Source organism: Crinia signifera, chromosome 7, assembly GCF_055691185.1.
Source record: "Crinia signifera chromosome 7, ASM5569118v1, whole genome shotgun sequence".
In the NCBI taxonomy this organism is placed as follows: domain Eukaryota; kingdom Metazoa; phylum Chordata; class Amphibia; order Anura; family Myobatrachidae; genus Crinia; species Crinia signifera.
Genome location: NC_139223.1, coordinates 194,277,828 through 194,294,303, shown reverse-complemented (window position 1 = coordinate 194,294,303; position 16,476 = coordinate 194,277,828). Strand labels below are relative to the sequence as shown.

General features: G+C 47.6%; 1 protein-coding gene across 2 annotated transcripts in view; it reads left to right on the top strand.

The window, feature by feature from the left end:
• MAP3K20 (mitogen-activated protein kinase kinase kinase 20) overlaps positions 1–16,476 on the top strand; it is a 216,017-nt gene that overhangs the window by 44,542 nt on the left and 154,999 nt on the right. For both annotated transcript variants that reach the window (XM_083154790.1, XM_083154791.1), the window contains exon 2: positions 12,260–12,452. In XM_083154790.1, the coding sequence (XP_083010916.1) occupies positions 12,294–12,452 (159 nt within the window). In that variant the 5' untranslated portion in view covers positions 12,260–12,293. The remainder of the gene's footprint in view (positions 1–12,259; positions 12,453–16,476) is intronic.

The window sequence follows — 16,476 nt, the reverse complement described above, 5'->3', positions numbered from 1 at the left end:
TAGCCTGTCAAAGGTGGGATCATCTCTGGGTGGGCACTGTGCATTATCGGTGTAATGTATAAATTTATGGATTGCCTCAAAACGAGTCCGAGTCATGGCCATACGGTAAAATGGGGTGCTGTACAGAACATCTGTACTCCAATATTGCCTAATTTGTGGCTTTTTTACTATGCCCATATGAAACACCAGACCCCAAAACGTCATCATCTCTACTGCATCTACAGGGGTCCACCTAGCAAATGATGACGTGGGGTTTTGAGCAATAAACTGCTGGGCATATAAATTAGTTTGGTCCACCATTAAATTTATAAAATCATCAGAGAAAAATAATTTGAAAAAGTCAATTTCTCTGAGACCTGTGGAATCAAATTGGATTCCTGGCATGGCCAAAAACTCAGGAACCTGGGGCTCAAAATTGTCTGGTGGTGGGGTCCATACGAGATCAATTATTGGGGGGGGGGTCTCAGCTGCTCTACGGGGGCGTCTTTGAGGGGGTCCCTCATCACCAGAGGAGGAAGAGGAGCTTAAGACGAATCCTTCAAATTCCCCGCTTGCCTCACTGGCTGTGTCAGAATCAGAAGCAAGCATGGCATATGCCTCCTCCACTGAATACATTCTTCTGGATGACTGGGATGACATTTGGGATGACATTTGGGATGACATTTTTATTTTTGTGTTACTGGTAGTGAAATGTTTCAACACGTGTATAGTGTAGGGGGGGGGTACAAACTTTATTTCAACCCGGGGGGTATGTAGTGTGTTGTGTGTATGTAGTGCAGAAAAAAAAAATACTTTATACAAAAAAAAAAAAATTGAAGGGGTTAAAAAAAAAAAAATTGAAGGGGTTAAAAAAAAAAAAAAATGAAGGGGTTAAAAAAACAAAAAAAAAGGTCCTGCGCCAAAAATTGAGCACAGATGTTGGTCAGTAACGTCTGTCACTGAACAGCGCTCAAAGGCAACAGGAATTTGATCAAAAAAAAAGATCAACCCTGTGCCGAAAAAGCTGATCAGTGATGTACGTCACTGATCAGCGCACAGTGGCCACAGGACACCCACAAAATCACAGTGTGTGTAAAAAAAAAATTAAAAAAAGACCACACAGCACCCACAAAAAAAAAAAAAAGGTGATCAGTGATGCGACACTGATTACCAGTGAGGGGCAGCAGGTGCACAACCTTTGGTGCAACTGGCAGCAACTGACAGGTATATATAAAAAAAAAAAACCTCTGCGCCCCCAAAAAGTTGCTGATCACCTCAGATATAGTGATCAGCACAAAAGGCGGGGGTAGCAGACACAAAATATACACTCTCTGTCACTATCTCTCTCTATCTCTCACTATCTATCACTATCTATCACTATCTATCACACTGCAGCAGCAGCACTGACAGTTATATGTATAAAAAAAAACCTGCACCCCCAAAAAGGGGGGGTAGCAGACTCAAAATATACACTCTCTATCACTCTCTGTCACTATCTCTCTCTATCTCTCTATCTCTCACTATCTATCACTATGACACTGCAGCAGCAGCACTGACAGTTATATATATAGAAAAAAAACCTGCACCCCCAAAAAGGGGGGGTAGCAGACACAAATCTCTCTATCTCTCACTATCTATCACTATCTATCACTATCTCTCACTATCTATCACTATGACACTGCAGCAGCAGCGACAGTTATTTATATATAAAAAACCCCTGCACCCCCAAAAAGGGGGGGTAGCAGACACAAAATATAGCTCTCTCTGTCCCTATCTCTCTATCTCTCTCTGGCCCTTATTCTGGTTCGTGCGGTACGGCCCGCGTGCGGCCGTACCGCCGATGTTTTCCGTCTGCACATGCGCAGAGGTCAATCTGCGCATGTGCAGGCGAATTCGCCGCACATAACGTTTGTACGCGTATAGGGGCGTGAGGGGCTTCATGCCCTCATTTCCCTATGTATACGCCCCGCGTTTCATGGGCGTTCCCATGCAAACGCGGGGCGTACGCATGGTAATGAGGCCATGACGCAACTCATGGGGGCGGAAAGCTGACGTCGCCGGATGTCAGCTTTCAGCCCCCATACAAGCTACCACACGGACGATTGTCCGTGTGGTCTCAGCTTGCGGGAGCTGCCGCGGCGTGCGGACCTGCCTTCGATGGTCGACGACCATCGAATGCAGGGGGCAGCTCCCACCATGGTGGAGGCGTACGCCTCCACCATTTTCATGCGGATCGGCAGCCGTCCGTGTACGGACGGCCGTGCCGATCCATCTTGTAGGCGGGGATTCGTCTGGTGCGGTCGGAGCCGCATATGCGGCTCGACCGCACCAACCAGAATAAGGGCCCCAATCTCTCTCTCTCTATCTCTCTATCTCTCTATCACACTGCAGCAGCAGCAGGAAGTCTCAGGAAGTCAGATCCAGGAAGCGTCCAGCACGCTACAAGCAGTGATCAAGTGATCAGGTAAGGTATTTGCAAGGATCAGGTAAGTATGAGCAAGGATCAGGTCAGTATCACGGCAGATAGGCACGGTGACCGCTCTGCACGCTACTCCAGACCGGAATGGCGTCTGCAGCGCAGTCACCGGTAGTTTAAATGTCGCGCCTTGGCTGTGATTGGTCCGTGGGTCCCACGGACCAATCACAGCTTTGGGGGCAGGTGGGGTGAGGGTGGGGTGAGGTGTCATCGTCACCGATGACCCCCTCATGCCCCCTGACGCCCGGCGGTGATTGACACCTGTGTTACCAAGCGTCTGATTCGCTGGTAACACAGGAAAACGCTGTGAATGGCTGTTCACACTGAACAGCCAATCACAGCGATCGCCGACGGGGGGGCGGCATCGCAGCCCCCCCTGGGCATGCAGGGACATGTCTGCTGTCAGGGACAGCAGACATCGTCCCTCTGTCACTGCGTCTCGAGACGCAGTGACAGTTTAAAGTCATGACGTATATATACGTCATGTGTCGGGAAGTACTTCCCGGCCATGACGTATATATACGTCAAATGTCGTGAAGGGGTTAAAGCATAAAAAATGCTAAAATTGCATAATTTTTGGGCTTTTTTTGCTCCTACGCTATTATTAACCTCAATAACATTCATTTCCACGGGATGCGGTCATTTGGTCTACTGCATTATGGTCGACAGTCATTAGGTCGAATCCATTAGGTCGACATGCTAAAAGGTCGACATGACTCTAGGTCGACATGGGAAAAGGTCGAAATGATTCTAGTTCGAAAGGTCATTAGTTCGACAGGTCATTAGTTCGACAAGGTCATTAGTTCGACATTGTCTATGTCGACATTCACAAGGTCGACATGGAGTTTTTCACTGTTTTTTGAGCCAACATGTGCCGACAGGCGGTATTTCATGCCCTACCATCCACTAGGGCGTGGTGGGAGAATAAAATAGTGTGCCGAGCGCAGCGAGGCACCGTGCCCGACGCATAGCGAGCGCAGAGAGCGATGCGAGGGGATGCAGTGCACTTTAAACTGTGTCCATGTCGACTGTGTTGACATTCAGGTAAAAAAACAGTGAAAAACCCCATGTCGACCTTGTGAATGTCGACATAGACAATGTCGAACTAATGACCTTGTCGAACTAATGACCTGTCGAACTAATGACCTTTCGACCTAGAATCATGTCGACCTTTTCCCATGTCGACCTAGAGTCATGTCGACCTTTTAGCATGTCGACCTAATGGATTCGACCTAATGACTTTCTACCATAATGCAATAGACCAAATGATCCCAACCCATTTCCACTCATTTGCAGTCCATTCTGAACACCTCATACCTCACAATATTGTTTTTAGACCAAAAGGTTGCACCAAGGTAGATGGATGACTATGATAAGCCACACAAGTGGGCCGCACAAACGCTGGACTGATACGGCACGCTTACCTTCACCCCTGGACTGATACGGCACACTTAGCATCACCCCTGGACTAATACAGCACACTTGGCAGCACCACATGAATTATACGGCAGACTTGGCAGCACCCCATGAATTATACGGCACAGATAGTGGCACCCCTGACCTGATACAGCACTCATGGCGGCACACATGGAATTATACGGCACAGATGGTGGAACCCCTGGACTGATTTAGCACACATGGAATTATATGCCACACATGGTGACACTCCTGCAGTAAAAAGAAAAACATTTTTTATTCTTTTAATATAAAAAGGGCAGCACCCCTGGATTGATACGGCAGATGTAGCAGCACCACATGAGTTATACGGCACACTTGGCTCACCCCTGGAATGATACTGAACCCCTGGACTGATACGGGACACATGGGGGCACCCCTGGACTGTTCTAGGAGGCATAGGGGCACCCATGGAATTATACAGCACACATGTGGGCACCCCTGGACAGATACGACACACTTAGCAGCACACCATGAATTATACGGCAGACTTGGCAGGAGCAGAAACCCATGAATAATATGACACACTTGGCTCACCCCAGAAAATATGCATCACACATGCAGGCACCCCTGACCTGATACAGCACACATGGAATTATACGGCACAGATGGCGGCACCCCTGAACTGATACGGCACACATGGTGGCAGACATGGAATTATACGGCAGACATGGCGACACTCCTGCAGCAAAAAAAGAAAACCTTTTATTATTTTAATTAAAATAAAGAGCAGCACACCTGGAATTATATGATATGGGACACATGTGGGCACCCCTGGACTGATACGGGACACTGGGCAGCACAGCTGGACTGTAACCCGGCAAGCCAATTTCTCATTGTATATGCCCCCTCAGGGGTATAAAGTATGGTTAATGCCCCCCCTTTGTTAATGCCACCCCACTATTGACGCCAACCCGAAGCGTGGCGAGGGGCGGCGGTACACGTCCTCCGACCTTTTCATACCCCCACTATCAACGTCGGCGTGGAGCTGAGTTTATAAAGCCCGAAGCGTGGCGAGCGCAGCGAGTCCTGCGAGGGGACGCGTATACCTGTGAAGTTACCCATCAGGGGGGGGTTTGCTATTAAAATGGGGGTTTTTGGGGCTTTTTACATTGAAATCAATGTAAAATTGGGTCTCAGGGACCATTTTACATTGATTCCAATGTAAAAATCGCGTTCATCGCATGCGATTTTGTTGGCATGCGATGCGATCAACACGATTTTTCCGACCCGATCAATACAATCAAAATCGCGGGCGCCGTGCTAGGAAATAAGTACCTTTTTGTTTTTAATATCCACTATGTACAGTCAATATTGATGCTGTGCACACTCCCGTGGGCTGTTAACAAGGTTTTCTGCCGCCTGTTAATGCAGCTCAATATTTACTATATCATCAACTACAACATGTTCAGAACAGTGGCAGGATGATGTCACTGAACGATATAGTTAGCAATATATCGTTCAGTGTGTTCACGTGTTCACGTCATATGGTTTATGGAGCATATCGTATAGTGTATCTATACAGCTTCATTGTAGGTTCCAACCATATTACTAATAGTCCTGTGCGGAATCACATTAAGTTCTTTCATGTGGTCACCTCTGTAAGGTCACTCTGCATTTGTCAGAAAGGGCCTGATTCATGCACTATGGACTATTTCACACACTCCGGCTCCTGCCGGATGGCTAAATCCCACACAGCCAAAAGCTGTGCCATGCAAAGTAGTTGTGTCCATTCACACGGGACGGCCACGGCCCGGCCGTCCGGTTGCAGCCGGATCCCACCACTGGAAGGGACGGCTGCCGGGCTGTGGCCATCCCCTCCATTCTAAACTTCTTAGTGCGGCACGGCTTCCTGGCCGTGCGGGATTTCGCCGGAGTGTGTGAAATAGCCCTTAGGTCCTGATTCTTATTTGTAAGTAAATAAAAAAATCAAGCAACTGGCAAAACCATGCTGCGATGCAGGTGGGGCAGATGTAACATGTGCAGAGAGAGTTTGGGTGGGGTGTGTTCAAACCGAAATCTAAATTGCAGTGTTCAAATAAACCATACAGTATTTTCCCTGCTCAGAAAATATATGAATGTATTTGCTTTCCTTCCATGGCAACGTGATTGGATCCGGACACAAAGTTAGTAGCTTTTTTTTGCTTGACTAACAGACATGACTGAGTCCCTAAGGGCTCACGGTGAATGAATGCTTAATATTATAGAAAGCTTATAGAAGTTTATAACTAGTTTACATTAATATGAATGTCAATGTGTATGGAGGTTCAACACACTTTACACAGCGCTCTTATGTTATGTTGGGAGGTGCAGTTCGCTTAGAATGTGCTTTTGACTAAGCTTTTCAACCTGGGAATTTGTTGAAAAACCCAGGTTTTTCTTTGGTGTGAAAGGGTCAACCTGCTCTTGGTCAGGGCCGGTGACCTGGGATTTAAGACTCGGGTTGAACCTTTCACACCAAAGAAAAACTCAGATTTTTTAGCAAATTCACAAGTTGAAAAGTTTTAACCTGGCAATTTGGTTCTGGTGTGAATTCGGGTCAGATTGCACCCGGCAAAATGACACGGCACTGAAAACTGCCGTGTAATTTCCAGGTTGGCGGTATGAATGGGATATTAATGTGTTTCTTATAAACATTTTTAAATGACTTCAGCACCTATTGTACTGTAACTTGTATTAGCCATCTATGGGCCTGATTCTCGGCCCAATTCAGACCTGATCGCAGGGCAAATTTGTTCTCAAAAAGTGCTGGGAGAGAGTATAGCCCCGTACACATGGGGCGATGGGTGCAGGGAGGCTGAGCGATATTGTTTATAGGCAAAGCCCCGCTATCTAGCAGGAAATGCAAGTACAGGCGATGGCGAGGCACGGGACTGCGTATCGCCGTCGCCCAGGGCTATACACACGGAGCGATCAGTGCTCCATTTCTAAACGATCTAGTCAGAAAATTGCCCCATGTGTATGCCCCTTTACATTTGGGTGGGGTATATTGTTTGTTTGCATGGTAAATACTGCATTTTAGATTTCAGTTTAAACACACCCCACGCAAATATAACGCTCTGTTACATTTGCCTCACCATGCCAGCCCTCTCTGTGACCAGCATGCTTTACATATAGGCACTCCAGGAGGTAGAGCAGAGCAGCTGATCAGTGTGTCACTGTGTAAGGCCTTTTGCAGTAGCAGAATTAGGAGTAGAGGTTCCGGGAAATGGTCGGTTGGTGAGCACTTCTCTCTGACACCTGAGATGAGTTACTGACTTATGAATGAAATATCCTTGGGTCTGCAATGCTGTTTCCACGCCTGAGGCTTGGACTTGCTCAACAGCTGGAGCGTACTGAAAGCTGGGGGGGGGTCTGATAACCTATGACCACATATGTGAGTCAACCTCAGGGAGTGAGGTGGTGCTAAGGGCCCGAAGGCATGGCCGAGAAGACTGAGTCCAGAAAAGGTTTGTATAAATGAATAATAATGTATTGAAGATAAGCACAGCAACTGTGAATTAACAAACACTGAAATACTGAGACCAGAATGGAACCGGTAGAGTTCTTGGAATCGTCTGAGGCCGAAGAAAAACTGAGGCAGGACTGGAACCGGTAGAGTTCTTGGAATCGTCTGAGGCCGAAGAAAAACTGAGGCAGGACTGGAACCGGTAGAGTTCTTGGAATCGGTTGGGACCGAAGAAAAACTGAGGCTGGACTGGAACCAGTAGAGTTCTTGGAATCGGCTGATGCCAAAGAAAAACTGAGGCAGGACTGGAACTGGAAGAGTTCTTGGAATCGCCTGAGACTGAAGAACATCTGAGGCAGGACTGGAACCGGTAGAGTTTTTGGAATCAGTTGGGACTGAAGAATAATGGAGACTGTATCTTGTAACAATAGACGAAAGATGATGAACAACGTTGTCTGATGGTGACCATCAATGATGGAATGGGAATGAGGATAAAATGCATGATGATGATGTTTCCGATGTTGGTTCACCGATGGTGATGGATATCTATGAATACTGTCTGAATGGTAGAATAAGATAGCACTGTAGAGATGAGCAGGTAGGCAATGGTAATCAGCAGTGAATGCTGGAGAGCAATGGGGTTTGATGGTATCGTTGGTATTTATGGTATTGAAGGTGACTGGACACGGGATAATAACCAGAAAAAGATACCAGTATATTATCTGCTGGAACCAAAGGATGCGGTGACAACCACTAGAGGGAGTCAGGCTGTGCAGCAAGATGTAATTTGCATGATGTTGTAGAAAGCCAGATATTCACAGTAGCAGATCTAGAGATGCAGCTTCTCTGGAGACATCATTGCACTGATGGATTGGGACAGTTCTCCCAGCATCCTTATAGTGGCAGGTAACAGCTGATAGGCTGTGTCCCAGACTGTGAGACCGTGAGGTCAGAGTCAGATAACAGGATTGGCTGTGGGAAGTCATGTTACATGATCCATGACCGGGGAATGGCGGGAACTCCGGCGTGCAGAAGGCATGACTGGGGCCTGTAAACATGGCATTGATTATAAGCATGGTTGGAGGATGTGAGGAGCAGATACCTGTTGCGGAAGAGACAGCACCATGGTATTTGGATGAGCGCCGCTGGACTGGTGCCAGTTCGCCCACAGACCACACACTGTACTGCAGAGCAAGCTTGACTGTCAGGAAATATGAGAGGGAAAGGTTTTTGTTGCCCAACAAAAAAAGAGACATCTTTCCCTCTCATATTTCCTATTATACCGTTATCTATGACTCTGGGGAGCACCGCCAACAGTGTAATCATTGAGGACATTTGAGTTCATTAATTAGTTCATATGTTGGTTTCACATATGTAAAAGTACTATGATCTAAAGTCTGTACGAGTCTCCTCTTTCTTTCAAGAGACACTTGAATGGTAAGAAAGTGTTTCTAAGTTTCTGGATTGTGACATCTGTATGGGTAACGACTGGCAGTGGTGCCTCTTCGCAATGCGGCTCGTACTGGGATCTATGCAGTGTAGCTGTCAATGGGGCATCATGGGTAATGCTACCACTAAGAAACAGCAGTTTGAATGATTAGTCCAACTGGTTCAGAATATGATCATCAAAAATATAGTTTAACAAGGGTGCCCCTGCCCAGTCTATGGCTGGGGAGAACTCTGTAGACTTTGGGCAGAATTAAAAACTGAACAGTAATATACCAAAGGGCCGTATTCAGACCTGATTGCGGGGCTGAAAATCTTCGGAGCCCAGCCATCAGGTAAATGCTGCCCTGCCAGAATTCCCCCCACCCCTGTGCACGGCTGTGCACATGCTGCCCACCAACGGCCACTGGATATCAATCACCTTGTGAACCGCGGCTTCGTTCGCAGGGGGGACCCTGCACATGCGCAATGCATACCGTTAGCATGCGCAGTGGTTCAATAACGATCTGATAAGACAATGGACAGTGGGCCTGATTCTGGATGCAAAAGCAAATTCTCTAATGGACAAAACCATGTGCACTGCAGGTGGGGCAGATGTAACATGTGCAGAGAGAGTTAGATTTGGGCGAGGTTTGTACTTCCAACTGATATCTGTATTGCAGTGTAAATAAAAAGCTGCCAGTATTTAGTCTGCACAGAAACAATATAACCCCCAAATGTAACTCTCTCTGCACATGTTACATCTGCCCCACCTGCAGTGCACATGGTTTTGTCTATTGGAGAGAAATTTGCTTTTGCCCAATGTGATTACTGTGATGTCACTCCTAGAAAATGTTTGCATTTTAAATCGATCACTCTTTGTCAAACAGCACCTCTGCATTATAATATAAGCATATACAAGTGCAGTCAATGATGTCATATCCGACTCATGGATGTAGTTAAGACAAGTCCAACATGTTCTGTTGATGGATGTAGTTAAGACAAGTCCGTAATGATAAACGAGGCAGAAAAGCATTATTACGAAGAGCTATTAAAAGAGCAGGAACACGACCTAGTCATCTGGTAGACACGTAAGGTCCATTCTTGGAAGCCTACCTCATGCACAGGAGAATGTGTCCAGTGCTTGGCATCATTGTGGAAACTTGTTTATAAAAGTGAATTCCGTTTCCACCTACAATGAAAGCGTTCCGGCCACATAACTACTGCAGCGCTGCGACTGCGACGTCACGTGCCAGTCACCAGAAAGCTGGAATGTTCATGAATTGCGCTAGATTGTGGTGCGAGCACTGTGCTATGGAGTTCCTCAGATTCCAGAGCAGCTATGCAAGCTGACAGTTGGAAGTGCACTTTCCAGTCACCGGGTCTCAAGTGCAGAAGAGCTGCTGGCAAGAGCCGGCTGCTTGTACGATTGTGTCCTGCTATATAAGAACATTACGGTAATTATGCTGTGATGTGTCCCAAGGGATAGAACACTCAGGACCTTTTCCTGCAGTCCTGGTAAAGCTTATATATATTTTACCTCTCTGGAGTAAATGTAATTGTAAGTTTCTGTATGTTTTGCTTATTTGAGTCTGTATAATTTTTCTTGGCAGGGATAAGAGACCCAGGAACACTGTGTATTTCGTATCCTTAATAGCAATCACCATGTTTGTGCCAGCTCTTGTTCTAATTAGCCGTACAGTGACAAAATCAGATTAGAATTGTGTGTATGTGCTGCAGTTCTAGTATATGAGGTTTTATTGTACAGTAGTTTATAATGGCTCTGGTAAATGTGCATCTCCATGTAATCTGCAATGTGACACCTTTTACTGGCTGTCTGCTGTATTTAGATATATTTGTACCCTGCTATACTATGAGACTCCCAGCTAGGCTATACCCCTGTCGCATCGCAAAGCCGGGTTGCATCCATGATTTGGTACACGCGACCTTCCTGTCAGTTGAGACCCCGTTCAAACATGGCTTTATTGCCAGGTTGGTGACATCACCGCCGACGGGTACAAAGCCGTCACTTGGAGATCATCTACAAGTGCCAGCATTTTTCATTGCTGTGAACGGGTGGATTACCTGCTCACACTGCACTGTTGAATCCGTGAACCACCCTGCTCGCTGACAATATTTAAATGCCGGGTCCCTTGTCACCAGTTTTTCAGCTGGGTGCTTTGGCACTGCACAGTGTTCCGGGCTGCTGCACGTTCACGAGTAGTAACCCGGGATATTGATGGAAATGTGAAAGAATTATACCCCTTTCACACCAGAAATGCAGAGATCAACCTGGGAATTATATTCCAGGGACATGCAGGGGCATTCCCGGGTTGGGCCCTGTTTACACATGCTTTGGTAGCCGGGATATCCCGAGTTGGCACCTTTCATACTGAACCAGGGATGACCCTGCATTTCTATGAGAATTTCAGTAGTAATTGACTTTTTTAGGCCCTCAAAGATGAGGTCATTCGAGAGAGGGAGGAGAGAGGGAGGGTGGGACTTTGCCAGACATTGCAGGCTTTCAGGGGTTAAATAGCACTGCTGGGGTCTGTTGTGCCACAGAGCTTGCACAGTGACTTCCTGTACGCTGTGTGATGCCTCTAAGCGTCTCTGGAAATCCGCAACAACAGGAAGTTGCCCTGCATAGCCAATCAGCATCAGCAGTGGCAACACGAGAAGGAGGGACATATCCCTGCACCTTCCATACCAGCCAGTAACCCTGAAAGGTCCAGGGAGCAACCCTGGTAGCTAGCACGGTTGAAATCTTGGGGCATCGGTGCCTGGATTTTGGCCCGGGACCCTTTCACACCAGTAAGGGAGCAACCCTGGTAGCTAGCACGGTTGAAATCTTGGGGCATCGGTGCCTGGATTTTGGCCCGGGACCCTTTCACACCAGTACTAGTCCCAGGTTGTTTCCAGGGCCTACCCAGGAATTTTGGCTGGTGTGAAAGGGGTATTAGTTAGTTGTTGCAAGCAATAGTACAGACCACAACAAAGCTGCAATACCGGTCACACTGTAGCATGGAAGCCTGACAGACAGATGTATTTATAGTTCATAATGGGCCTATTCCGAGTTGCACCATGCCGATACTTCCCATACCTACCATACTCCATATACCTACTCTGACAACCTTTTAGGGATCATGTTATCAAGGAGAATGGAAGTAGGGTAGTATCTCAATGTGGTGTCTGTATATTTCTTTTATATTTCACTCATTAAAACATAATCCTAGTTTATTCCAATTGTGTCTACAGTCCGCTGTTTACCCCACCCCTAACCAGATCCCGCGGGGTCCCAATCACACCGGCTGCGGATGCTCTCACTATCTGCTGTTATCCAGCTATGCTGAGTAATCTACAGCACTCCCTATATTGCGTCGGCAGTGTCGCACGTCTGTCGTCAGCTCTGACTTATAGAACATGCTTGTATATGTGTAGTGGGGCTGTGACTAAATACGTCATTTGTTTTCCAGGTCCCACCCCGGAGCTGCTCTTTGTCATTATGAGATGTCGTCCTTAACTGCTTCGTTTGTGCAAATTACATTTAACGACTTGCAGTTCTATGAAAGCTGTGGAGGCGGGAGTTTCGGGAGCGTTTACAGAGCACAATGGTTATCGCAAGAGAAGGAGGTGGCTGTTAAAAAACTGCTGAAAATAGAGAAGGAGGTACAGTAACGTTTTAGTCTCTTGTTATTAGGGGATGCAGTCAGCAGGTCGACAATAAACAGGTTGACAGTCAATAGATGGACACATGAAAATGGTCGACATACCTTCGGTCAAAAGGTTGCCACATGCAATATGTTGATATGGGAAAGGTCAACATGAAAAAAAGGTCGAAATGAGTTTTTCACATTTTTTCCCCAGAAGAGGTGGTTTTTCATACTTTACTATCACTGCCTGGAAAGAAACATTAATGCCTTGCTGGTCGTCTTTGTGACTAAGGCCCATCCATTAGCCACCCATGGTGTCAGGTGTACAGTAGCATGGGATTCTATAAGAGAAATTGGGGGAAATTTACTAAGATGTGTATTCTACTTCACAGGTGATGTTGCTATGGGCAACCAATCAGAATCTACTTCTTATATATTTAGGACCCTCTAGAATATAGTGGACAGGATCTGATTGGTTGCCCATAGCAACATCACATGTGAAGTAGAATACACATCTTAGTAAATTTCCCCCATTGAGTTCCCTGAAGTTGTTCTAGGTGTACAAGATGGCTTCCTAAGGTCACTATTGTACATTTCTGTGGAACACTTGCTACTATTGTCACTCTGTGTTTGCATACCCTCCAACTGTACCGATTTTGCCGGTACAGTACAGTTTTTTAACAGTACTGTACCGGCAAAATAATTTTGTACCGATTTTTTGAAGCTGCCTGGCTCTCCCCTCCCTGGTCCCGTTCCCAAGGGTCCCTTGCGGCGCCGGCGGGCATTGCATGACGTCATGACGTCACTGCCGCACCCTGCGCACAGTCTGGCGCTCAGGGGACGAATGTGAGACTTACTGCCCTGCCTCACTGTCTGCGCATGCACAGGCTCAGGGCGCGAAAGGGCAGTGAGGCAGAGGCGGGCGTCAGTGACTGAGTGCGCAGTCAGGTGTAGCAGCAGGAGCCGGGGCGCGCATGAGGGGGGATATATCTGGAGTGGACTACTGAGTGGGAACCCTGGTGACCCGGAGCCTAAGTAAGTGCATGATGCAGTGTTTTTTTTTTTTTTTTAAAGTTTAAGGGGCGTGGCCTCGCCCCTTTTACTCATGGCCACGCCCCTTGTCTGCAGTTGCACCGATTTTTACTCCTCAAATGTTGAAGGGTATGTGTTTGCGATATTTCTGGTCTGCATATTAGAAAATGAGGGGTTCATTTTTGTAAAAATAATTCAGCCAATATGTCCTTTTTGTGTCCATAAATTGGTGAAAGCAAATTTAGGGTGCGGACTGGGCATGTGACATTAGTGACAGTAGGCACCTGTGTCTGTGCGTATTCCCCCAGCAAAGGAAAATGATATCACTGATGTGACTTGTTCTGGGAAAGGGGCAGCACAAGTGTGTTCTTATCAGTGACAGGCAGGGGAGGCGTCAGAGGAGGAGCTGCAGCACAGTTCAAAGTTCAAATAGGGCAGGCACACTCACTGCCACTAACTGCCATTCCAAACTGACTCACTGGCAGTTGGTGTTTCTCCTCTACAGTATTTGAAATTTGAACTGTGCTGCTGCCCCTCCTCTGGAGCAGCCACTGGTGACAGGACTAGTGTGGTTGCAGAATGTATTACAAGCAGCAGCGGTTGCTGCTCCTGACCATATTAGCACATATAAACATACATGTTATCCTGGGGATTGACAGCGCTGTGTGTATCAGCCACCCTGCGGCACCCGGGACTCCGCATAAAGCCCCAGGCACACTAGAGAAAGGGGCTTCTGAGCGATATCTTTTATAATATTGTCTAGTGTGTACGCTCAATATCGTTAATGATGCACGCTCCCACGTATCGGTAACAACCCCTCCTGTCTGCTGAACATGCAGGTCAATTCGGCTATATAGGCAATGAGCCGAATGTTCTGCGGGTCCCGGTGACATCAATGAACGATATTGTTTACAGATATCGTTCAGTGTGTAATCTTAATATCGGCCACCCACAGCTAATATTATTTCCTATATCAGACATGTCCTGGGTCACCTAGTATGTATGGAGTTTTGACTTTGCTTCTCCTTCTGAAGCTGGCCATACACTACTGCGATTTCTCGCTGCAGTGTATAACCAGCCGATCAACCGCGAGCGTCCCAGGATGTTCCCATCACATGTGGTCCTTTAACTTGTGATGGTTTGCATGCGACCCCTGTTTCAGGGAGGTCGTACGGGAGCACGCATCGGACCTGAGAAGACAACCCATGATTTCTTGGTCCGTTCCATTGGGGGTGAAATCGGCCCAAATTGAAGCCTGGGGGCGGCCTTAGAAGGAGAAGTAAAGCCTTATGCTGAGTCCCAGGTGCTGCACGGCAGGTGGTATACATACACAGCGCTGCCAATACCCGGTATCACAAGCCAATACATATATTACATACATCACAATATGGGCAGCATGGATAGTGCAATGGTTAGCATTATTACCTCACAGCACTGAAGTAATTGGTTGGATTCCTTTCATAACACTAATACATAAAACTGGTAATAAATCAATAAAGGTTATATGTGCGAAGTCCCTCCTCCCCCTGCTCTCTGTGGTTGGATCCGTAGCCCAGGGGCAGTGGCTGCAGCTAATTGTAAATGTATCTTGTACACGGAGCTGGACTTGGGGCACCATCGGTTGTGTCCTGACAGGTTTCTGTGATGTAAGCAGGGCCGTTTCTAGAGGCGGACAAGCCGTGCAGCAGCCCGGGGCGTCGCACGGCTTGTCCGCCTCTGTTTGACAGCCGGGGCGCCCTGCAGCTCTCCCAGCGCCGCGGCCGCCGCAGCATCCTCCGAGTCCCCGGCGTCTGACTCCACACACAACAAGCAGAGGGAGGGGAGGGGAACGCATCATGCGTCTCTCCTTCCCCCTCGCTCAGTGTGTCACTGGGCTGTCAGCCTATCAGAGCTCGCGGGCTGGCAGCCATTAAGGAGCCAGCCCGCGGGGTATGAATGGCTGATGGGCGACGGCTCAGGACAGACAGGTACAACTACACAGTGAAGGGGAAGGAAAGAAGCGCGATGCACTCCGCTCCCCTCCCCAAGGAAGCAGAGGCAGAGGCACAGACTGGGGAGACACAGACACAGTGAGTTTGGCACTGTGGGGGCATAGATCTATGGCACTGTGGGGGCATATTTGGCACTGTGGGGGCATATATCTGTGGCACTGTGGGGGCATATGTTTGGCACTGTGAGGACATATGTTTTGCACTATGGGGTCATAAGTGTGGCACTGTGGGGGCATATGTGGCGCTGTGGGGGCATATGTGGCGCTGTGGGGGCATATCTGGCACTGTGGGGGCATATCTGGCACTGTGGGGGCATATATGTGTGGCACTGTGGGGGCATATGTGTGGCACTATGGGGGTATATATTTGTGGCGCTGTGGGGGCATATCTGGCACTGCGGGGGCATATTTGGCACTGGTGGCATATGTGTGGCACTGTGGGGGCATAGCTGTCACTGTGGGGGCATATATTTGTGGCGCTGTGGGGGCATATCTGGCACTGTGGGGGCATATTAGTAAACGGCATCAGTTGTGCGTCAGCGGCGCGTGGGGCATAATTTGTAATGGCCATTACGGTGTGTGGTCTAATGGGCATCACGGTGTGCGACATAATGTGTAATTGTCATCACGGTGTGTGCGACATAATGTGTAAATGTCATCACGGTGTGTGACAAAATGTGTAAATGTCATCACGGTGTGTGACATAATGTGTAATTGTCATCACGGTGTGCGGCGTAATGTATAATTGTCATCACGGATAAATAGTGTATAATGATTTAAGTAGCCTGTCATTGTTTGGCCTTGATCTGTGAGGTGTACTAAGTCCCTGTGTGGCCTTCAGCCGGCCAACTTAAGTGCGGGAGGACAATGACAATTCCTGCGGTAACCAATGTCTGGTCATGCAGGATGCAAACGTGTGATGTAAGGTAATTGTTTTCCTGCTAGACCACGCCCTTATATTAAGCCACACCCTTTTTAAATTAAGCCACACCCCCTATTTCGGCGCGCCCCGCAATTT